The 23,970-nt window shown below is 40.8% G+C and overlaps 1 protein-coding gene across 2 annotated transcripts; it reads right to left on the bottom strand.

Annotated features, from left to right (window-relative positions):
- Window positions 1-171: 171 nt before the first annotated feature.
- slc45a2 (solute carrier family 45 member 2) lies at window positions 172-23,895 on the bottom strand. Of its 2 annotated transcripts, XM_049559948.1 has the most exons (8): window positions 21,560-23,895; window positions 18,523-18,972; window positions 16,121-16,297; window positions 8,575-8,945; window positions 6,300-6,443; window positions 5,346-5,469; window positions 3,719-3,924; window positions 172-433 (listed from the first exon to the last, which is right to left on the bottom strand). In XM_049559948.1, the coding sequence occupies exons 2-8, from the start codon at window positions 18,866-18,868 to the stop codon at window positions 212-214; spliced, it is 1,590 nt and encodes a 529-aa protein (XP_049415905.1). In that variant the 5' UTR covers window positions 18,869-18,972; window positions 21,560-23,895; the 3' UTR covers window positions 172-211. The 2 variants fall into 2 exon arrangements, with proteins under 2 accessions (XP_049415905.1, XP_049415904.1); XM_049559947.1 differs by having other exon boundaries at window positions 18,523-23,895.
- Window positions 23,896-23,970: the final 75 nt, after the last annotated feature.

The raw sequence follows: 23,970 nt of genomic DNA on the forward strand, positions 1-23,970 counted from the left end.
TGACATGGAGTCTCCTTATTGTGTCATATTGACAGGATATTAAGCTGGGGAACTCTGGGACCCTGGGAACGCTCCTTATGTCTGTGCCACCCTCACATGAAAACTATGATGAACCCCACAAAGAGTCATGAATCAAAGGCATGTTCAGGATATAATAAAGAATCTGTATTTATTAAAACAATATCATTAAAATACTTTTATATAAACAGAATTAGTCCACATTTCTAATAAAGAGAGCGATGAAGATGCAGCCGAGCAGGGACACGGTCGAGGCCGAGAGAACCACCACGACTACACTTCCTGCCATGTTGACCAGAGCGCCGAGACCTGCACCCACGATGATCTGAGCCAGCTGGACCATGCAGGTGAGGGCGGCACAGTCCACCCCGGTGCCTCGCTGACTTCCATTGCTTCCTCCCAGCTTCATGAATTCCTGGAGAGGAGGAAGGAAGGAGGGGAAAAAGAGAGCAATATTAGATGCCATCAGTTCCTGTATGACAGGAAATGTCCGGGGCAGAAAGCAATAAATAGTTGGGTCAAAAGATTGAGCTCTGAGAACTATCAAGAGACAACCTCATATTTTTGTTTTCTATTGGATCTGTGTTTTCATGATAACTAAAGCTCTCTTCAGCCACCTCAAACATTTGATGCTGAATTTCATCACCAGCTCACTTGATTCAACGTAATGAGGTATTGACTGAGCATGCCAGGGCACGTCAAAACTAACAAAAGTGTTTTTCTACCAGCAAATTATTTTTGAGCGTCTGTCTCAGGAGAACATGTTGTATTTTATTTTATTAGAGAGTATGCTTGTTTGGATGATTCAGTCTGCAGCAATATTATTACTGCTGCTAGTTTTAAGATACAATGTTGTGATGGAACCAATTTCGTTCAAAATTACAATTGAAACATGCTCACTCACTAATTCAGCAAAACCAAAAGGTATATTTTATCCAAAGTCCTTAAACTGAAATTGAAAATATTTTTTTTCTTCCAGATGTGTACGCTTCCATCAGTTTATAATATGGTCTCTTAAATGGCAGCGTCCAGTGTGTAGGATTTAGGTGGATATATTTGCAGAAATGGAATATAAATATGTTTTCTTTAGTGTATAATCACCTGAAAATAAGAATCATGTCTTTGTTAGCTTTGAATGAGCCATTTACATCTACAGAGGGAGCTGGTCCTCGGCTATGGAGATTGGCCATGTTTCTACAGTAGCCCAGAACGAACCAAACATTGGCTCTAGATTGGGCCATTCACATTTTTGTATTTTTGCATCGGCCACCATAGTTAGCAGCCCCTGCACAACAAGCGGCATTGGAAAAACACTGATTTTTAATATGAAATTGATTTATTCCATGTTTTTCTGGTTTAAGTGAGGAAGTGACCTTGGCCAACAATTCCGCTCCCGGTAAAAACCTCTTGAACATTTGGGCCTTAATTTATCAGACAAAAAGGATGACAGACATCTGCAGGTGTTAGGCTAAAAGCCCATCTTCGAAGTGGCGAACAGCATCGGAAAAACACTGATTTTTAACAATTGAATTATTCAGTGTTTTTACTGGTTTAAGTGAGGAAGTGACCTCGGCCAACAATTCCGCTCCCGGTAAAAACCTATCTATCTATCTATCTATCTATCTATCTATCTATCTATCTATCTATCTATCTATCTATCTATCTATTCACCCATCCATCCATCCATCCATCTAGGTAGGATCCACATTTCCTGGAAAACTCTACCACAGGTCTACAAGTTCAGGTTTATGTTCCTTGAGGGAATACTATCCAGGATTGATGGTTACTGTTTGAAAGTGAAAGTAAAATCAAACCCCAGATTTACGGTTGTTTGGCATTTCAAGTCGTTACATTTGCATTTTTGTGGCACTGGTGCCTAGTCACTACCTTTTAATGAAGCCCCGACCTCACCTGAGTGCTATGGGAGTACCATAAAGGGCAGAGTCTCTGCAGATAAATACACTGCTACACACTTCTAGTGGGCCATAAGTGATGATTCAGAGGCATTACTTCTGCGTCAGTTTATACATTGTTTTCTAGGAGAATCTTGCATAGTATACCATTAATATCATGAGCACAACAGTTACAGTGAAGCACTTGTTGGCAATAAAATTCTTGGATCTCAGGCTCCCTCCAACAATGCCAATTAAATATGTATCAAAGACAATCACTCATGTAAAAAACAAAATAAGACTCTGACACATAAAATAGTGCAGATGTTAAATATATAACACAGCATACAAAATCTATGGAAACAGGGATGTAGTAATGTATATGCATTACAAGAAGTAGGTGAGTTCTGAATCTGACTTTGTACTTGACTGATAGGCCGTTACTGTTACTTGATACATTTTAGTTGCTTTACCGTTTTATTGTTTATTTTTAGATACCAGAACTTCCTGGAAATCAGTATTGATGTTAAGTGGGTTATCCTGTTGTAATAAAGTAAATTAAAGAAACACTGAAACAACTGTACAGATGAATGTCATTTAAGTCTTCACAGCGAGTAATATTCAGCCCCTTAAAAGAGTTCAATAATGTCCTCTGTGGCTCTGGATGGAGCTCTCCAAGGTTATCTCAGATGTGGCTTGAGATTTCAAATGTACAAGAGAAAGGATGTGATACAGTCTGGAAGTGAGGATGTTATCAGGCAGGGAAGGTCTAGTGACAGACTCAATTCAGTTTTATTATTTGAATTGTAGGATTCAGAGTTTTCTCAGCTTTATTCTTAATAATGACTTGTCTGCTTTCAAATGAACCTTTCTATATCTAATCTGTCTCTTCTGAGTCAGCCAGCATTACGGAATTAAAATATAAAGTCAAGTCTTTATATGAATGTGTGCTCACTTATTCAAATCAGTGATGATGTTCCTTTTCGTTCAGGTGTCAATGTGAAGATTTAGCACAAGAGAAAATGGTTAGAAATAAAGGCTCTGCCACTACCAGTTGTTTTCACTCTCAATTAATCGGCAGACTATTTTCCTTATTAATTGATTATTTGACTTTTCCATGAAGCTGTGCAAAATGCAGATTAAAGGTAATTTCCCTCAGCCCAAAGTATTGTTTAATCTGTCTTGTTTTTCCAGATCAACAGTGCCCAAAACTAGAGATATTCAGGTTATTATCATGTATGTCAAAGAAAAGACTCAAATGCTCACATAGGAAAACCTACAACCAGCAAATGCTTGGTGTTTTTGCTTAAAAATAACTGATATAATAGCTGAGTAATTCCCTGTTAATCAACAAATAAATTATTCAACAAATCCTTGCGGCTCATTTAGAAATGGTTTTAGAATTGCCCACATGACTTGTATTAATGTATGTCGATATTGTTTAATTGTATAATGTTTGTGAGTGTATAGCTTTTTTTTGGCTGATGAATTTATAAGATTTTATGTTGGGAAAGGAGCCCTCCGAGGTTCTCGGGGAGGCAGGTCTGAGGGCGCCTCAGACTGCATGTGCACCCTTGATGCACCTGTTAATAATAAGTTGATTGACACTTGTTATTGATGAATAGTCAAAAGGATTCAGCCATGAAACTGAAGAACCACTGCACGCTAAAGAAAACTGAATAGAAGCGCCAATTTTGACACTGAAAACTGAATAGAAGAAACATCCTAATCCAACATCCCAAAATGTTATTTTCTTCTACTTATTTGCATCTTAACACTGAAAAACATTTCTCCTGCCAGCCCAGTACCTCCTCTTCTCGCTGATACTCCGCTATCAGGTTAAACGGGATGGTGTAGAGCGTGCTGGACATGACGCCGAACACGCTGCAGAGGATCAGTGTGGCGATGATGTTGGGGAAGAGGCCAATCAGGCTGGTGCCCATGCCGAACACAAAGTAGCCCATAAAGTATAATCCTTTCAGGCCGACGTACGGGAGGAGGAAACACTGCACGTCTGAAAACACACACATTATTACAGAGGAGATCAATTTTACTTGGATTATGGGACAATTTGCTTCGTCATCCATGGTATTGCACCTCTAAAAGATATAAAACCCTCCACAGTATGCACAGCCTGGTCTCAATCCCAGGTGATAAAATACCAACACTTTGCCACACCCCTCGGCGTCTGATACAGCTGCACATGGCTCCCTATAGCATCTACATAAGATGCACTGGGCTTTCAGCTAAAACCTGAGTAAACCTGTCTAAAATTCTAAATGGGTGCCTTTGTATTTCCTATTGCAATGTTTTCCAGTGTATGTGAGTGACATCAGCTGACAGGAAGTAAACATAGACCCAAGCTGTTGCCAAGCATGCAATTCTGGTGAAACAGTCTATAAAGAGTGACAAAGTCTGCATACAGAGGAGGTCGGGGTGGATAGGTGGGTCAAACAAACACAGGACTTGCACCAAGGAGACAGCTGTTGGTGTAGCATGTGAAATGAATACTGACTTCATTTAAAGTAATGTTATGTAACTTATGTAGGTACATCATGTTCACCTCCTTTCGTTGCCTTTTTTTCCTAAGAGTGCTCTGCCTGGTCCCTCCCCTGTTGTGCCATGATTGGCTGCTACTATCTCTAACCTTGACCTCTTTGCCCTAACCCTAACCACCTCTGAACTTGACATCTCGACCTGAATGAGTTCTAGCTAATTGAAGCAAATAGTTCCAGCCAATTACCTCACAGTTAGGTGGGACTGGATGGAACACTCTTATGAAAAAAAAAATAATGCACTTATGTAACATTTTCACTGGGATCTTTTTTCTAAACCTAACTGAGTAGTTTGGATGCCCTTACCTAAAATTTGTTTCACCTTGGAGACAGCTGTGTGTCTCATACAGACACTAAATTATGCTTTGTGTGTCGGTATCAGACAAGGGGGCGACAACCTATCTTTCGATTCAGAGCAGCAATGTAAAAAAACAACATATCAAAAGACCATTTTCTCAGCATCCAGACTATAATAGAGCCAGTTTCACAGTGGGAGGTGCAGTGATACCAGCACTTGGTTATGTGGCTGAACTTTGCTTTACATGTAGCACATTATTTTTCTCTCTTTCACATATACTTATTTTTACATGGCTACTGCTATAGCAGACCTACTTGAATTGACTGAAACATTGGCTCAGCATACCTCTGGGGAAACGTGTTTCTTTTGTGCAGCTAATGAATGGCTGTGGCACACTACAGCCTGTAATCCCAACATAAAACAAAGGAGGAGGCGGTAATTGCTGACTGTTATCCATTTCCTGCAAAACCTTGACAAGTTGCCGTTCACAGCTGAGCTAATGATGTCAGTGCAGGACACAGTGTTACTAATGGATGCTGGCTGCTGTGTAATAAACACACAAATACTCTTTGAGTTACTTACAGGAGTAGAGAGCAGAGGACACAGCGTTGATGCACAGCCCCCAGCAGCCCACTTCTACTCCTCTCTCATATGTGGCATAAGCTGTGGAGTTATGATCTGCATAAGGATCTCCATTGTACACAATCTGAATAACAAAGAGAGAAATCATTTCAAAGTGAGAGTGTTAAAAATACACGCTCAGTGTTTTCAGTAGAGAAGCCAAAGCACAAAGTTTCACTGATACAGATATCTAATGTTGGCCATGCTCATTATTCAAGCTTTTATGCTTTCTTTCCTTTCAACACTCAACAGGAAGCCACTGACTATGCATTTCTCTGCAAATTTTCCCGCAACAGTCAAAACCCCTTTAAAAGATATTCAGATTACAATGATATAACACAGATTAAAAAGAACACACATTTGAGACGCTGCAAGTTGAGAATTATTGGCTTTTTTGCTTTATATATGACTGAAATGATGATTAAATTATCAAAACAGATCATGTTGAAATTTCTGCTAATTAACTTCCTAATGGTTTCAGCACTAAATTTGCAGTCACACAATTTTATCTTACATAGGATATTGTGCGGTCCCCAAACCTGACATAAAATGTATGCATTATTTTTCAGTCATCCACAGTCCATTTCAATACCTTTCACTTTCAATGGCTTATGTTCATTTGTAAAATTGGCTTAGTCTTTATGTTTATGTTGCCGTCTCAATAGACAACTTGGCAGTTTAATGTGGAAGTGAGATGGAAAAGCCATGTCACCCAGTGCCAGCTGGGAGAGGCTCCAGCCCCCACACAACCCCCGACAGGATAAGTGGTTACGGAAAATGTCATGAGTATTGTGTGAAGTGACATCTGCTACACAGTGGGACCAATCATTGCAGTTTGGTTCAGCTGTACCACACTGATCAGAAAATAAAACACACCTGTACGGTATTCACATGCAGATATTCATTAGACAATACCTGTCCCATAAAATCAGTGAAGAAGAGCATGTTGCAGAGGAAAGCCGTCCATCCCAGCAGGTGACTGACACACAGACAGCGGTAGTGGCTTGGCATGTTGATGATAGCTTTCATCATTGATCTGAATGTCATCCTCTTCTGGGCCTGCAGATACACACAGACATCACAGACATCAGCGCCAACAGCTACAATACTGACAGGATTAATGAAATAAAATAAAACAGATTGTCCTGTCATAGGACTCATTACTCTCTGGTGCATCATTGCTAGTGGTGTTTAAGTGTCGGTTCAAAAGCTTCGACAATAGAAATAGACATCTGCACCATGAAGACGTTAAGGACTCTGCTCAAGGGTTAGAGACAAGAGATGATGGAAGACAACGAGGCATATGACTAAGAGATAATACCATTCAAAGAAACATTAGGATTATGATGAACAATTCAAAAGCATTAAGTATGACCTGATATGACACAATTGTTTGCTTTTATAAAATAAAAAGCTTGCACCAGTAATAACTTTAAAAAAGTATTTATAATAGGAAACTTTCACTTAGACACACACTGTATACTCACTAATGTGCTTAAAGACACAAAGGAAGGACAAGACAAATTAGAGCCAAGATAAGGACCATAAAAGCATGAGATTTTAGACATAATTAATCAAACATCAAAGCGAGGCTACAAAAGTGAGTTTTAAAAAGAAGATGATACAAACTCTGCTGACAGATCCCTTTTCTTTTCATCAAGAAACATTAAACAGAGACTCAGCTAGAGGGGCTTGAAGGCTGGATTGATGTTCAGAGTTTCAGAGAAGATTCATCAATACTCAGTGCATAATATAGAGTAGGATTTCACATGGACATTTTATGTCACACAGGACATATTCACATTAAACTCATCCTCATAAGGTTGTTTGAAGAGTTTCCTCTGCAGGGCGTGGCCTAATTAACTATTTGAACCAGAGCACCATCGGGAATATTGACTTATGAATATTCCTGTAACGGATTGGCCGAGTGCTTGAGGGAGAATACACAGAGACTTGAGTAGTGTTCAGATGGTGTACGTTTTACTGTAATTTACAGTGGACAACAGGCTGGTTTTGATAAGGTTGTGAAATGTGAATGCATACAAAAATAAAGTCAAATCAGACAATAATACAAACAATCTAACTGATCAAGGCAGCGGTAGAAAAGCAGCTCCCATGTTCAGTGACGTAAAATTACTGTTTTTGTCAATTGAGTCTGGCATTAAAGACTGCAAACATAAGTTTTACTTTCAGATCAGCTCCCCATCGGAAAGGGTTGTCTGTTTAGGAAGCACTGAGCAAAGGACTGGATAAATGAGACTTCGATAGAGACTGTGACTTTGATTTTTCTTTGATTTTGATTTTTTTTCCCCCTCCAACAACAAAAACACATGGTTAGGTTTAGGAAAAAAGAACACAGGGTTTGGCTCTAGAATCTTACAGGACGCAAACACCGCTCTCTTGGGTGAAAGTCGGTGTTTGTTAGACTGATCCACCACCCCTCCTGCCCACCCTAGTTGGACTTTTGCTGCCTTCTTTTGTCCTTGTCCTGCCACGTTTCCCCCGACACCACTGGGCACCATTAAACTTTAACGGCAACCAGCCATATATCATGCTGAAATTAAAGGATGCCTTTTTCTGTTGATTTCTGACGCCGCAAGTCACTGCCCAAACACCAGATTTTGATAACTTCAGAGTGAGACCAGGCTCTCTTAATTCCAAATTTTCTCCATTTTGGGACTATTAGTCCACTGTGGAGGCACGAGAGAAAATCCAGGTTTTCATCACAAATTCAACATGACACAGCATGAGTAACTGATATACAAATTTGGGGGTCATTTGGGGGTGAAGTATTCCCTTAAGCAGCTTCTATCCTTATCTTTTAAACAGGAATCTCCTCCTACAGACTAAAATTAGTTCAGAATCAATTAAGACAATGTGCTCTGTTATTCAGCATGAACACTTCACCTTTCAGAGTCTGCTGCTGCCAGCCAAACCACTCAAACCTTGTGTCTTTTATGTTAAAATATATAAACCATGTTGACAATGTTTCATATGTTTCAATAAAGGCAACTTTCTATCTTTCACCACCACTTTGTTTCCAATAGAACTGATATTAGGATTAGATTACAAATCCATTTTCTCTAAATAGCTATATTAAATTCTCCCTGTGAACAAGAGCATGAATGGATACATAAATCAAATCAGTATTCCACATTATTTTACCACATGTATCCTGCACACCACATACCTCCTTGTTTGGCTGCTTAGCACTGGAGGTCACTGAATTGGCCTCCCCAAGAGCAGAGAATGACCTAGGCCTGAGGTCTGGAACAGATGCTGGAACTACAGGTGAGACTGGCTCTTTATTAGCCAGTGCGCCATATCCATTGCTGTGGGAACCTAGTAGGCGAAGGGCACTGGGAGGTGAGGGGTCAGATGTGGACGGATCCTTGCCAAGGGGTTGCTCTGGGATGCTGAAGAGGTGCACAGTGAGGAAGATGCTCCAGGTCAATGCTGAGAAGAAATAGATGACTTGGTACTCAGAGCCCAGCAGCTGACCCATTATTGAGTGTCCCCAGTCCATGGCTCCCACCAGGTAGCCAAACGCTCCACCCAGACCTGAAATACACAGCAGCAAAGGTAAAAACACACTAGGCAGAGAAGTGCAGTTGTTTGAAAGTACCATACACCCTCAAATTATACTAGAACCCTCCAACATATTTATGTCCCTTTGAGAGAGCTGTGGGTGCTAAAGTGGTTAAACCTGCAATAACTTTGGCCACAAAAGGACAGAAGATCTATAAAGTAAATATGGCAAACTTGTTGAAAAACAGTTGCTTTTTTTCCAGGGCTGTCAAATGATACAGTGCAGTCAGGAACACTTTAGTCAAAGAAAACTTTATTTTCATTTGCAGTATTATATTTGGCGGTATGGCTCTGTTCTGGGGCCCCTCTGCCTTTCCTTGAGCCTACACAGAAAGCCTTTTCCAGGTGCCTATGTGGAAAGCCTAAGGTGGAGAGAGCACACCTCTCTGCCCTTCTACATGTAAATGAGGAAAGTCTGAGGCAGAGAGAGAGCAAACCACCCTGCTCTTCCATGCGCCCACATGGAAAGCCTAAAGCAGGGAGAGCAGCAGCAAAAATTCCCTCAGGAACAGAGCAGCATCACTGACAAACAGAAATGACATTGATAAGTCAGACATAGCATGAAAAGGAGGAGCTGGGGTGGAGGTGGAGGTGAGTTGCAAAGCGGCTTGCAGAGGAAGCAGCAACAGTTGGCAGGCCGGAGCAGTTTAAATAGGGTGCCCCGAATGAGATTCGCCAATTGGTTGCATAGAAAGGAATCATGTGATCTATCAGCTGACTCCCTTCCATCAATCAGCTGATTGGGCTGTTTGAGATCAACTGATATAGCTGGGATGTGAGCTGAGCCTGACATCATATCCTGCCTGAACTAACGCTATGCTCAATTTTTAAAACCGTGATTAATCGCTGAATTTCAATAGTTATTCGCAATTAATTGCATGTTTAAAAAATTCCATTATTTTGCATTTCAAAACAGTTTTGAATTCCATATTAACAAGGTAAAGTAATTCCAAGTTACAATATCAGAGAGTCTTAATTGGGAATCAAATAAATGCAAAGAAATGTACTTTATGATCTTCACTTTTAAATTTATTTGTTCAAATCAATGCTGCAGTGCTACAACAGTGAGGTCTTGAAACCATGACAACATGCCAACCTGAGGATGTCCCTTAGACCTGAGTATTCTGTGATGTTGACTAGTCAGTTGCCACCAGTTTAGCAAGCGCTGTGGTTAACTTCTTTGATGTAGTTACATCTACAGGTCTGGGGCACTTGGCGCACTCTAAAATCATGCTTTGCTGGTTTGGTGATGCCTGCTGACATCAAGTCTGATGAGCTGTACCTGCATGTTAAGCTCGTAGGTGGAAGCTCAAACTCAAAGTACTTCACTGGTATTTAAATTCTGTTTGACACAAGGTGTGTGTTAGTTTCAACTTGTCAACTGAGGCGTCTGGGAGTTTTTTAAAGTGAAATGAGCCATTCAAAAGCACAGTGGTGTCATTATTTTTCCATCACTACAGGAAGCTGCTGCGAGGGTTGACTAAGATGTGTCAAAGGGATAGCAATATTAATTTTAACTTTTCTGTGCTATCGCTTTGTTCATGGATGGATTACTGAGCAGGTCTATGGGGCACAGGCCGAGGGCCCAAAGTGTCAAGGAGGCCCCCTGGCCTTCACTTGCAAATTGTCAAATATCAAATTAACACGTACCGACTAGGGAAAGACTCAAAATGACCACAAAGAGAAACAAAACAACAACAAAAAAGCACAAAATTACCTCAAAGAGACACAACACAACCACAAGGAGATGCAACAAAAATATGCATACCAACTACAAAGAAACTCAAAACCATCACAAAGTCTGTGTCTTGCTCCAATGTAGGAGAGGTGGTGGAGCCCTATCTGTGCACAGGCGCCTGTTGTCCTATAATCCACCCAAGGCTTTCTCGTGCTCTCATATTGTTGATGTTTGCTACAGTCAATCTACTCTTCTCTGCCACTGACCATGAAAAGAAAAGGTGTTGTCATGTTATAGCTTGTTATAGTTATCTTTTAAATTAAAAAGAAAGGTTTTTTGCCCTCAATGTCAATTTTTCCCCATGTAATTGAAAATGGTTTTGATTGTTACTGTACTGAAGTTAGAAATTCCAATATTGTGACAACGCTATAGTGTACGATGTTCTTTTTAAAGCTTTATTGGTTGAACGCTGCTGCCTACTGTGGCCAAAATGATCCTGTAAGAGCAGTGAGATGTTAAAAACTCAAGAAATTGTTGTGTTGTTGAAAAAAGGTGCTTGTATTCACACTGCATGCCAATAAGAATCTAAATGACTATGTGTACAGTGTTTAAAATAAAATCAGTGCTGACGTATTTCAGTGTGTCTCTCGCATTTAAGTCTGGCGATTATTTAGCTTGTGCATGCATAAAAAAGAAATATTAACTCGTGTTTAACATCTGTCCTCTCATAGGAGTGGGTAAAATGTTGTGACTGTCAGCTTTTACTTTTGTAGCAGCTGTTATTGAAATGGCACTGTGTATCAAGGAGGGTAATACTTATATACTCAGATATTACTAGTCAGGTATTAAACTGGAACATGTTAATCATTAAACGTATTGTAAAAGAAAAAAGCAACGATTAAATAAAAAAAATGTACTTGGTTGGTTGAGTGACGGACTGACTGACTCTGGCTCCCAAAACAGGCATAAAAGCTTTTCACTATTGGTTACCTGAAATGGAAGCTATTTTTCTACATTAAACAGCTGGCAGGTAAAGTAATAACCACTTCAGGAGTCACACTTAATGTGTGTCTGCATTACTCAAGCATTGCTGTTTGTGTGCTCCATCAATCACTCCTCTCTGATTCAAGACTGTTCTCCCCTTTTCCTTCTGTGCCATTTATGTCACCTCAGGTGTGTTTGTGCCACAGCAGTAACTTGTATTTAAGCACAGTTTGACAGAACAAAGCAGAAATATCGCTGTGGCTCAACTGTGGCCGGTGCCAAAAATATACACAGAGAGATTGAAATGTAACAGGATGATGTTTAATATGAGCAAGGTGCACTTCAAATGGGATATCTGATATCTATTAAACTGAAGCAGTTTCACATTATAGATGACAAAGTTGTTTTTTGGGAGGATGAACGAGCTCACAGAGGGAGGCCTGAATAGTTTGCGTACATCAATGGGAGTAACCTAAATGACAAATTTCAAAAGTTTGTCTTTATTGCAAACAAGGGTGTAAAGCCCTGCAAGCAGAACTGTGAGGCTGTGATACACCATTTTAGTTTAGTGAAGAGGTATTTAGTACATGTACGGACATCTTTGACACTCAATCTAAACGAACTGTCTGATTAAGACCCCCTAAAGTTCAACCCTGTTCATTTCCAGGGGACGGGGGACTGGCTAGCGATGTGAAAAAAGCTGTAGTTACATTATCATGCAGGAGAAAATCAATATTGTACTGTACTGGGATTCTCTCTTATCTACAGTATGTCCTTGGCCTCCGGGATACATAAGCAAACAAAAGTGCTACTTGGCTCATGTTATGTTGGAGGGAGGGAAGGTTGCTTATTTCCACAATGTTTGCAAATGTATAAGCTACTCACAAGATGAAATGGCAGGGGATCGTCAAAGTCATGGGCTTCATCCTCTTAGCGCCATGAATGTCTGCACCAAATTTCAGGGCAAACCTAATCAATAGATACTGAAATATTTCTGTTTGAACCAAAGTGGTTGACTGATCGATTGATCCACCAACTGACAGACCTACATTGCCATCCATAGAGCCACACAGCTAAAAGAAAGTGTAAAGTCGAGATGAAATGAAAAATGCTTTTTGATTATTTTAGATCACATTGCTGGACACTCTGTGCACCTATTTAACAACACATGCAAAATACATCTACTACTACAACTATTATAATTTGTTAGTATTCTAAAATCAAAATTCAATCTGTTTTCTCTCTGTGAAACAAAATATGACATGTGCTTACATAAGACAGTTCCAAACAATTTCAACCAATAATATCAGAGGAGGGAGAAAAATCGATACAGCATAACATCGTATCATTACATTGACGCCACATATCTATTTATTTATTGCAGAAATTATTAATATTACAAATACAAATTAAACTTTTGGTAGCCTACTAGAATAATATAATCAATTGCTTTTTAAGTCCAGTACATACATTTTGCTGCATTAAAACTGAAGTGAGACAAACAGACTGAACACTTTATTTAATTATCTCTGATAAAACAAGTGTCGACAAAGTTTTCCTTTGGGGACATAATTTGTAATAATTTGTCACAATGTATATAGCAATATATTTTATCGCAATACTCAGCATATTGCAACATGTTTAAAATGGAATTCATATTGTATTGTGACTGTCTCTATCTTGGCACATAGAAGAAGTTTCAGTTGGTTGTAATCTGCAATCCTCACCACTAGATGCCACTAAATCCTACGAACTGCTCCTTTAATGGATGTGAAGAGGCAACCAGAAGGTGTTAGGAGACATAGGAGAATTTAAGAGGCGCTGGATTATTTACACAATATCATCATGAGTTATTATAAACATGATATTAATATTTCATTTCTAAACGATTATCGTCAATACCAGTATATCGCGACACCCCTAGGTCAGAGTATACGATTAGAAAGCTCACCCAGAAAGGAACATGAACCACAGAGAACCACACAACAATCCCCTCAACTCCCTCCTCCTCAAACCTCACATACCAGTGGTGGCAGGGGCGTCTAGGGAGTCATGTGCCTGGCCTCTGTCTCTCTCAGCCCAGACCCATGACTACAGCACATGACTAGCTCAGGGCTGGATTACTGCGGGACTAGCGTGCTCACACCACCCCGTGCCTGCTGACAGCTGAGTGCACCACTGACGCTCACACCCAAAACATCATCTCCCCCCATGGCAGTGCTTAAAAAGAATATTTGCTTAATCCTGTATATTATTAGACTCATTATGAACATATTTTGTAAGGTTACGGTGGTTTACAGATTAGGTTTGAAAGAAAAATGATACCTAAATACGGTATATCTCTCATGTATGCTGTATAAGGTAGTAAAGCATGCTATCTTCAGCTGTGTAACCCTAACCATTGTCAAACCTGTATGTGGAAGATGCTCCTGCAGCCTGGTAGCACTCTTGATTCTCCCTTTAAAAAGTTTAGTAAAGTACGATCGTGAACTTCAGAGACACTTAACTACGTCTAAACAGTACAAGTGGTGAATATATTCATCCATCAAGCAAAATCTTGGTGATCTGAAGGTGAAGTTCAAATTGGTTTATCCATCAAGAAAACGTTACAAAACATGAATGCACGTCTGTGTCAGAGTGGCCAAGAAACGTACAATCAGACGTTTTGGAACGGCAATGAAAGATGTCACGCTCTGACCTGAAACACCATGTTCAAACACTCACAAATCCCTCAGAGAGAAAAAAGAGTGCCACATGAAAGGGTGAGCCAAACTTAGTCTGTAATTCCCCAAGAGAATTACAAAAGAAGGAAGCATTTGGTTGCATTATAAACTGATAAAACCAAAAAGGGGATATTTTTCACATGGGGACATTGTATTGGCAGGATATCAGCGATGAATTAATGAAACAGTTATCAAGATTTGTCTGTGTGTTCATTCGGATGTGTGCTTTTCTATTTTTAATCTGGTTATATTTTAAGATTTAAGATCTTTTGGATAACATTTAGTGTCACAACTACCGAAATTTTGCACCAAGGTAAATATGCATTGGCATAATGTGTCGCAACACTGCTAATTTACACATTCAGCTGAAATGGAGCAACACCACCCTTCATTTGGAGTCATGTTTACGTTCACCTGGTGAATGTAAGTCCAATAGTCACTCTCTTATAGTGTCTACCAACAGTTTTTAGCAGCTAAATGCTCCACTGTGTTGACCAGCTAGTTTCCAACTGTGTTTGCCTGTAGTGTGGGGCTGAGTAGGTATGCAGGATATTGGATTTTTTTGCTCATATTCAATATGCAGATGTGTAACAACTCATTTGACTGATAACTGATATTGATATATCCACTCTTCTGTAGAGGAATTAACATCATATTATGCGTGCATATTCTTCTTGTGATCGTCCATCAGCAGATGGCGGTATGAAATACAATGCTCTTCAGTGTATCTAAAATTCATTCATTGTGCAAAATAAGAAAAAGCATGTTGGCCAATTCTGATTTTAAAGCCAATATTGTCTAATACCGATGATGTGTTGATATGATCGTGCATCCCTAGTGCTGAGCAGGTTGTGTGCAGAGCGTTTTTGGCTGAAAACAGCTGCCTGCTGCAACTGAAAAACAACACTGATGAGAGCAGTGAGAGTGAACCAAAACAATTCAGGTTGTATGTCGTAAAACTAAGCTAAAACACACTAAAATATATTTATTAACAGGACTACTACTTTATATTTCCTTATCTTATGTTTCCACACTCTTGGGCACTCAAATAAAATGGTGGACAGTGAATAAGGTGCATTATGTCTTCAATAAGTACTGATTTAAGACACAGCCACAGAAGTTACACTTGAAATGAGACTTTGAGTCTTGTCATCAGCGTGAGGTTGCTAGGCAACCAGCAGGAAAAAGTCCAGTAAACAGTCTGGCACAACAATCTGTCATTATATATGCTGATTTTTAAACAAACAAGCGACAATTTGTTAATGAGTGAACTTTAAAGATGCTCGTAGGCAGATTTCTTTAAATATGGACAGAGACAGATGAACTGTTTCCAGTCTTTATGCAAAGCTCCATGATAATCATCTCCATGATATTTATCTTCTCATCTAACACTGGGCAAGGAAGTGTCATTAAAACATTTTTACATATACACTTATCAAAAGACAGACATTCAGTTTTGCTGAACGTGTAAACAACACACAGATAGCAACACAGTTCAGTGTGTGTTGCTTCACCCACTAGTATCACACCAGTAGAAGATCCAGTTTAGATCACTGCCACACAGCACTGGTATGTGTTATGTGAGCTATTGCTGCCAAAACTCTCATTAAAAGCAAATCCATCAAGATACACACTAGAAACAGCCAGCGAGGACAGTTTTATGACAGAAATAAGGACTATATTGGAGCAAATACAACAGCAGTGTGTGTGTGTGTGTGTGTGTGTGTGTGTGTGTGTGTTTTGTGCTTGTCAGAATTACAAACCTGTGAGTAGAGCATGGTAGTGCAGACCTCTTTCCTTGTCTTGATGTGAACACACATCAAACAGGTAGGCCTTGATGGGCCCGTCGATGAAGTCTGCAGCGAAATCAAACAGCACGACTCCAAACATCACCACCACTATGGCCCATATACTCCTCACCGACCTGTCGATGACCAGTGCTGCAGAACAGAACAAAAACACCTCATCACTCATCAGACACTGCAGCCAATGATAAAAAGAACAAGATAATGGTACCCATAGGCATAGATTTTGGGGGGAACGCAGTGGACACCACCCCCTCAGTATTTAGAATATGTGCAGTTTTCCTCCCTCAATAAAAACATGAGCAAAAAGATAAATAAAGGCATTTCCACCACACATTGATGCAGAAAAGGTGAAAACTGTTGCCTAAAAAATCACTAGAATGCAGGAAATATTTGTTTGATGCTCAAAATTTGTTGAAGAAGGACCCCAAACCCCCACTTTCAGATGTGTCCCCAGAAATGTTGAAATGAACCTACACTCTCGATTGTACCTTCTTTACTTTGCTTAAAGTGTCAAAAAGACAAATCCCACAGCAACAGCACACTTGGAGCTTGTCAAAAAATGAAAACAACCAATTATGTCTGACAGGTAACAATTTTACTTTAAACCTGGCTGTTTGATCATAAAACCCAGTCTCGTTCTGTGCTCTCTTCAAAGGGAATGAAAAGATATCATGAGCAAAACACACGTGATTTAAAGGTAACAAAGTGGATTTTACATTTTACATGAACAGAACATTACACAAACTAACTTTTCTGCAGCTATTAAGTCAAAAAAAAAAAAACATTTAAAATTGAGAGCACAATTCACCATAAATATTAGACCGAGGGTGGTTACAACAATGCAAACATTATGTAATACGTATTCCTGTGGCATTCACTACAACCCTGAGAAACGTGGAAAGATAATCAGCTTATCCTGCATGCTTAGGAAGAAAGAATACTTCATAGTGAGTATGATGATTATAATAAAGCCCAGAGCCTTTTTAATAGAAATGCAATCAACAATCACAGTGTTCAACAAAGAAAAATGATTGATGATTTTGATTTTCCTTTGACCTCAGCTCCAGATTTGAAATAAGGATCCTGCACTTTGAGCCCCAGCTAATATACATACATACTGTGTTGCTATTTCTCTCGTTAAATTGTATGTTTCATCAAAAAAGAGACCTGTCAGCCCAGGGTAGCAAACATTCCCCCAAACTTTACTGGTGTATTGTGTTTGCTGAGTGAGTACTTGCTAAAATGCACAGCAGACTGTTACAATTTCTGCAGTAGTCATGATAATTACTCTAATTAGACTCCAATCAAAAGATATGATTAAGGTATTGAGGATGAAGCTCCATCATTAACAGTTTTCCAGGGCCAACTGTGAATATCAGAGTGAGTGAAACTATCAGTGAATATGCACTTAACCCCCACACTGATCCTATTCAGTGAGGAACAATACAGCAGCACTGTAATGCTCAGCAGTGAATCAGTGCATGTGGCTCCAAAGGTCACAGATTCTTCTGTGAGGAGAAACTGCTCGTGATGCTGCCTGCCGGATTCTCAGGAAACACTCCGGGTTGTTGAAATGTTATCAGTAGTTTTGCTCTTTCAAACAAAATGTGCAATGAGATTCTCAGTCATGACTTGTCACCTGTCTTTGCCAGCGGACACTGGCGCAGGACCACCCTAACAAGGCACATGTTTAACTTCAGTCACAAGTTAAGAATGTGAGCCTCTCAGGACCTTACGCCTACATATTTAAGATGTTAAAACTTTCTTGATTGATGTGTCACTTTCTTCCAAAAATGCTTGAGTGAGCAGATACTGATACAGTTCAGAGCCTGAGTCTGCAAAAGCCCAAGAGATAAGAGAAAGCTTTGACAGCAAAAAATTAAAGTTCTAATCATTATACCAGGGTGAGAATAATCTAATTATACCATAAGCATTTATGGCAGGTGACAGCTGATGTTCTTTGAGGGACAACAAAGACATTCCTAAAAAAATGGAAGTTAGTGCTCATATCCAGAAACAATAAGATACAACCTTATGTTTGCCTTGCATATGCTAGGTTTTACGAGATGAGTCACGATTATTCCTCTGCGTATTTCCAAGCATGAGTACACATTAGTTACGAGTTCAAGGTGATGTCAGATTCCAACAGTTTGCTTTACAATATAAGTCTTTCTCTGATGGAGAGAGCTGATTATTCATTCTCTTTTATTCCTTCTGAATCAAAGGCACAGATGTCCCCAGAACAGGGATTCACTTTCTGATGTGACAAGACTAAAAATACATCTGTATCTCCCCCTCTCACTGTCTGACTCTCCCTCATGTATCCCCTTTCTCAAATCCTCCCGCCCATCCCTCACCTGAGATGACAGCATCTCCATTCAGAAACAGGGTGATTCCCAGCAGCATGAGGATACCAAGGGTCAGGATGTAAGGCCTCCGTCGGCCCCATGATGAGCGGCAGTAGTCGCTGGCCGAGCCGATGATGGGCTGGAGCAAGAAGCCCAGGATGGGGCTTATCAGCCACACCAAGCTGTACAGGCTGCGGGGCAGGCCCACGCTCAGAAGTACCGGTGTGACGAACGCTGCCTCCACCGCGTAGCAGAATTCCCTTCCAAACATGACCATGCCATGGAGGATAAGGCGGCCCCGTGAGCGCCTGGGGGGCTCCACGGCTCCGAACACAGCACCTTCCCCACTGTCCATGTAGTCCTCTTTGGAGCCTGTAAAGTCTGTCGGGTACAAAGAAGTGGTGATGTGTTTGCCAGGCTCAGGGAGCCGGCAGGGTTGGGGCCTTGCAGACTGGTCCTCTGATAAAAGGGTCATGGTAGAGAGAGGGTAGAGAGGGGTGGGTGGAGAAAGGGAGAAGGAGAGGGAGAATGACAAGGGAGTGAAGAGAAGATTCAGATGAAGGGAGACAAAGAGTATGGTAGTGTCTCTGCCTGCGAAATGATGGATAAATGGCCAAATGCCAAATCCTTGCACCGGTGCTCAGCTTGAACTAATCCTCCTCTCTACTGCATAGTTGAGCAATGAGTCCAAGATCCACACAGCTTTACTTTACATGTGAAGGTCTGCCTCTGGGTCTGAGCAGAGCAGAGTGGCACTCATTGAAGAACAGAGAGAGAGGGGAGGAGACAAAGAAGTGGGTGTATTTAAGAGATTACTGTATGTTTCTTCCCCTTCTTCAGTCTTGAAAGGTATACTATGTAGGATTTTCCTCAAGAACAATGTAAAGACTCACAAAAAAGTAATCCTCCTCTATCATAGCTTATGACCCTCTAGAAGTGTGTGGTGGTGTTTCTGCAGAGACTCTACACTCTTCTTACTTTCTTTGTATTTTGTGTTTAGGAAGTTTGTGGGCGTATAGCCCCAAGCAAATAACAGGGAGCAGGTGAGGTCTGGACATTATAAAAAGGTAGGACAAGGTGCTAGACAGTAAGGGACATGTATCCAAGAGACCGCTAGAAAAATTCTCGGACACAGTGCAGAAGAAGTGGAAATATAGCGAGATGAAATGCCAATCGGATAAAGCTTGTTTCAAAAGCGAGAGTGAATCTGGAGTTGACTTTCACTTTAACTTTCGCTGAAGGTGAGTAGGTATAGCTCTAGCTGGAGACCACCCACACCAGCTACATGACTCGCCCACCATACCTACATGATCAGCCCCCTTCAGTACTTGGTCCAGAGGCAGAAGCCTTGAAGAAAGTGCCAAGATAATGTTTAGCTTGCTATGAAGTGTTAGGGTTAAAAGAGAGGTGGTTAAGGTTAGGGTTAGGGTATAAGGGTAAGGGGTATATCTTGTTACTTATAAGGTGAATCACATCTTCGTGTATAAAGTGGATTATTCCTTTGTTTGGCCTAATTTATTCAGTACAATGTCGCATTGTAACAGGATTCATAAAACCGTAGTGTTGGTGGATTTGTCTTGTACGGTTGGTGGGCGCAGTTTGTAAGGGCATGTCATATAGGCTTCAAATCACATGTGGCTGCAGCTGCATGTCTCACTGAAGGAGACAATGGGGATGGGGATGAAGAGCAATGTGGAGTTGGCCTGTTTTTTTGTTGGACAGGTAGGTACAGCTAGCTTGCTAAAATATTGGCTTTTTCATTAAAATTAAATCAATATTCTTCAAAGTCAAAGTCAGCTTTATTGTCAGTTCTTACAATGGTAGCTTGCAGTACACAAGCTGTGTGGGGAGGAGAGGCCAAGTTTGAATGTCAAGGGACCAGACCAGACCATCACTGACCCATCGCCAAACAAGTCATGCTGGATGATGTTACAGGCAGCATAAGGTTCATTACATCTGTCACATGTGCTCAGTGTGAACCTGCTCTCATCTATGAAGAGAACAGGGCACCAATGGCAGACCTGCCAATTCTGGTGTTCTCTGGCGAATGCCAATGCATGGTGCTGGGCTGTGAGCACAGGTCTCACTAGAGGACGTCAGACCCTCATGCCACCCTGGTGGAGTCTGTTTCTGACAGTTTGGTCAGAAACATGCACACCAGTAGCCTGCTGGAGGTCATTTTGTAGGGCTCTGGCAGTGCTCCTCCTGTTCCTCCTCACACAAAAGTCTCCACCAAAGCGGGTGAAACTGATTCACAATCACTTGTGCTTCCTGAATGGACACATTGATATCCCAGAAGTGTATTTGACTTGGTGTTATACTGTGACCATTATGTGTTCCCTTCATTTTTTGAGCAGTGTATTTATTTCTTAGCTACTCTTCTTAAAGTAGAGAGGCAGGTGCCACCAGAATCAATTCATTTAAAAGCTTATTTAAAAAATAGCTCTGCTATGCCTCAGTACAGCCCCACAGAGCTGCTAGCACAGCTGTAGACGTAAAGTGAAGAATACGGAGATGATCCACCTCAGTCTCCACAGCTCCATAATTAAAAGGTTGCTGGTAAAAATCGGAAAGTGACTTGAAGTTAAAAAGGACCAGATATACGGAAAAATTGAAATTCACTACAGTCTAATTTTGAGTAATATTTGGAGGGAATGATAAAATGGTATTTTCTAGTGTATGTGTGTTTGTGTGAATACTTTTTCTTTCCTTTCATTTGGAGTGTAACAGGAAACTCTTTCTTGACTAGATCTGACTCCTCAGGGCTCCTGGAAAGACAGCCAATCCACTTCAATAAATTTTAACAGCCTGTTCTGAGTAGTAGTTGAGTCATCAGATCATCATGCGCTACTTCAAACAGAATAGTAATTTTTGCCTTTGGAATGAGAGATAAAGACACACCCCTCCGGCAATGGGGGTGTTGTATTTAAACATGAGTTTTCATCTTTCTTTAACAAACTGAAGGAAAAAGCAATCACAACTTGTGACAGAAAATATTTTGAAAATCACAGTTTTTCGTCTCTTGCTGGAATCATATTCATCGTACCTCTTAGAATCGGTGTGCTGATCTGTGACTAACTTCTTGCACTCAAGCTGAGGTGAAGCCAGTGATAACATAATGTTGTTGTGACCTTAGCTCAACATTCAGGAAGACATTATTGACCAATCCTTCACTGTGAACTTCATTCCGGCCTAAAAACTGATAGTTATCAGCTTCCTTGAAAGGTCTGGTGGAGGTCCAGTGTCCGGACTTTCTCAGAATCAGCAGGCCGACCCTGTAAATCACAAGAGCATCATTAAGACTGAAACAGTGTGTGAGCAATAAGAGATACAAAACACTCTTTGTCTTTCATTCTCTTGAACCTACATCTTTGTTACATCACAATGCTTAAACACTTTTCTCTTCTGTGTGGTCACCTGTTTTTCCGGCAGTAGTCTGGTCCCACTGTGTTGAATGATCAATTTTCTGCCCGTATATCCTTACTAAAAACTACCACATTAATCTTGGTAGTGAAAATCAGTGACGATGTGACAGGACAGCCTGGAGGGATGAGCTACTTTGTACTGGTCCAATCTGCAAAGTCTGATTGGTGTGAACCTTTTTATTACAGGTGAGCAAGAATAATAACCACAGTGTACCTGTACTGAAAAGCCAGACAGAGAAAAGACCAAAATGACCTGTCTTCAGTGATGGACAGTGTGTAACTGCACAAGTTTTGTACTTTACTCATTATTATTTTCCATTTTATGACACTTTATATTTCTACCCGTTACATTTTGTTAGGCAAATCCATGACAGTAGCAATGGATATAGAATATAACCAGCCCAATCCTTTAAGAAACATTTTAGTCCAGGCAGACTTTTTTACACCCTTGTGTATTGCGTTTTTTACACAAAAGAGGACAGAAAAGAGCAGCATCCTGAAAATTAATTGGCTAATTGTTTCAATATGCCAGACAACAAAGAACCTGATAAATTGCCAGGCCCGGGTGTTAATACAATACATCTGTCTATGCCAAAATACAAAGGCCTAAGGAAGGCTTCCAGGCTACCAGCACAAAGGCATATAATATGCAGTCACAGGCAGTAGACAAGTCTCTGTTCAGAGAAGGTTTTACCCCCCAGGCCTGTCTGTAAATGTGCGTGATTCAACAACAACCTCTGCAAATTTTGCTCTGCCTTTCTCTTCATTAAGTTGGATCGTGAGCTTCTTTGATACTGCTCTCAAACGTGACAGTAGTATCAAACTTGTCATCTACCTCTTAGTTAAAGAGCAATTAAGCGTTTCCCAAAATGTCAAAGTTAACAAATGTCCAGGCATGACGTCACACTGGGGCTAGATGGTGCTATAGCCATGTTACGAATCTTTGTAGCCCCTGTTAAGCCCCCTTTTGCATTTTAGTATTTTTAAATGAAGATAAATAAGTCACCAGTCTGATCCTTGAATGTGTGCTCGTGCCACATGTGCACCCTGTGACAGTGGCTCCCAACTGGAGGGTCGCATTCCAAAGTGGGTCACAGGTCCATTCAGAATGGACTGCAAGCGATTCCACTAGCTCAACATCATGGCAAAACACAAGTGTGATGCTGTATTAAACTGTGTGAACCTTACACTAATGACTAAGGAGAAATTTGGACCTTGTGGCCGGACCAGCTGGGAACAACGGCCCTATGACATGTGTATGAGTTGACTGGGGGTGTCTGGTGTGTATTCACTATGTTGCCAAAAAACAGATGAGAATATTGTTTCCTGTCATATTAGTAAGTTACATATGAGGATTCAGCCAGAGGGCTCTTAGCTTAGCTTAGCTTAGCTTAGCTTAGCAAGAAACTGGAAATAGGGTAGGCTGACCAAACGTCCTCTTTTGCCCGGACATGTCCATTTTTCACCTCCTGTCTGGCACGTCCGAGGGGTGTTTATAAATTGATGATAATATCTGGTTTTCCTTTGCGAACCCGACAGTCATTCTGTTTTGTTATGTCCGAAACCGAACCGAGCCCGACATTATTTAATTACTAAAGCACTGAGTTTGTGTCTATTTAACAGGCTGGGCGTGCGCTGTGGGTGCTCCGCGGAGAGGGAGATCTCCGTGTTTGAGACAGGAGCGGGCGGCGGGAGGTCCGAGGCTTCCAGCGAGGGGAGAGGGAGAAATATAACAAAATAAGCGTTTAATCAAGGCGGAGGCGTTTAATCAAGGTGGAGGTGGGTGGCGGAATGTCTGAGGCTTTCAGTGAGGGGAGAGGTAGAAACAAACAGCCAATGTGTGTGTGTGTGTTCTGTTCAGGTGTTGTCACGTAAATAACAGTCCCCAAGCAATAAACAGGACAGACAATAGGATTTTATTTATTTTACACTACATTTTCACTGAAAGCTGACCGAATCTGACCCGAGCCTGACTACAATTCCGAACCCGGCCCGACCCGTTGGGTAGGCCTACCGTCAGGACCCGTCGGGC

Source organism: Epinephelus fuscoguttatus, linkage group LG18 (assembly GCF_011397635.1).
Source record: "Epinephelus fuscoguttatus linkage group LG18, E.fuscoguttatus.final_Chr_v1".
Classification (NCBI taxonomy): Eukaryota; Metazoa; Chordata; class Actinopteri; order Perciformes; family Serranidae; genus Epinephelus; species Epinephelus fuscoguttatus.

Excerpts from the sequence above, each read along its gene's own strand:
- slc45a2 (XM_049559947.1), bottom strand. The coding sequence starts at position 18,988 with ATGACCCTTTTATCAGAGGACCAGTCTGCAAGGCCCCAACCCTGCCGG. Across the intron at positions 6,444-8,574 it reads CTAAGCAGCCAAACAAGGAG|GCCCAGAAGAGGATGACATT; the intron begins GTATGTGGTGTG and ends GTGTATCTGCAG. Across the intron at positions 5,470-6,299 it reads TCACTGATTTTATGGGACAG|ATTGTGTACAATGGAGATCC; the intron begins GTATTGTCTAAT and ends TTTGTTATTCAG.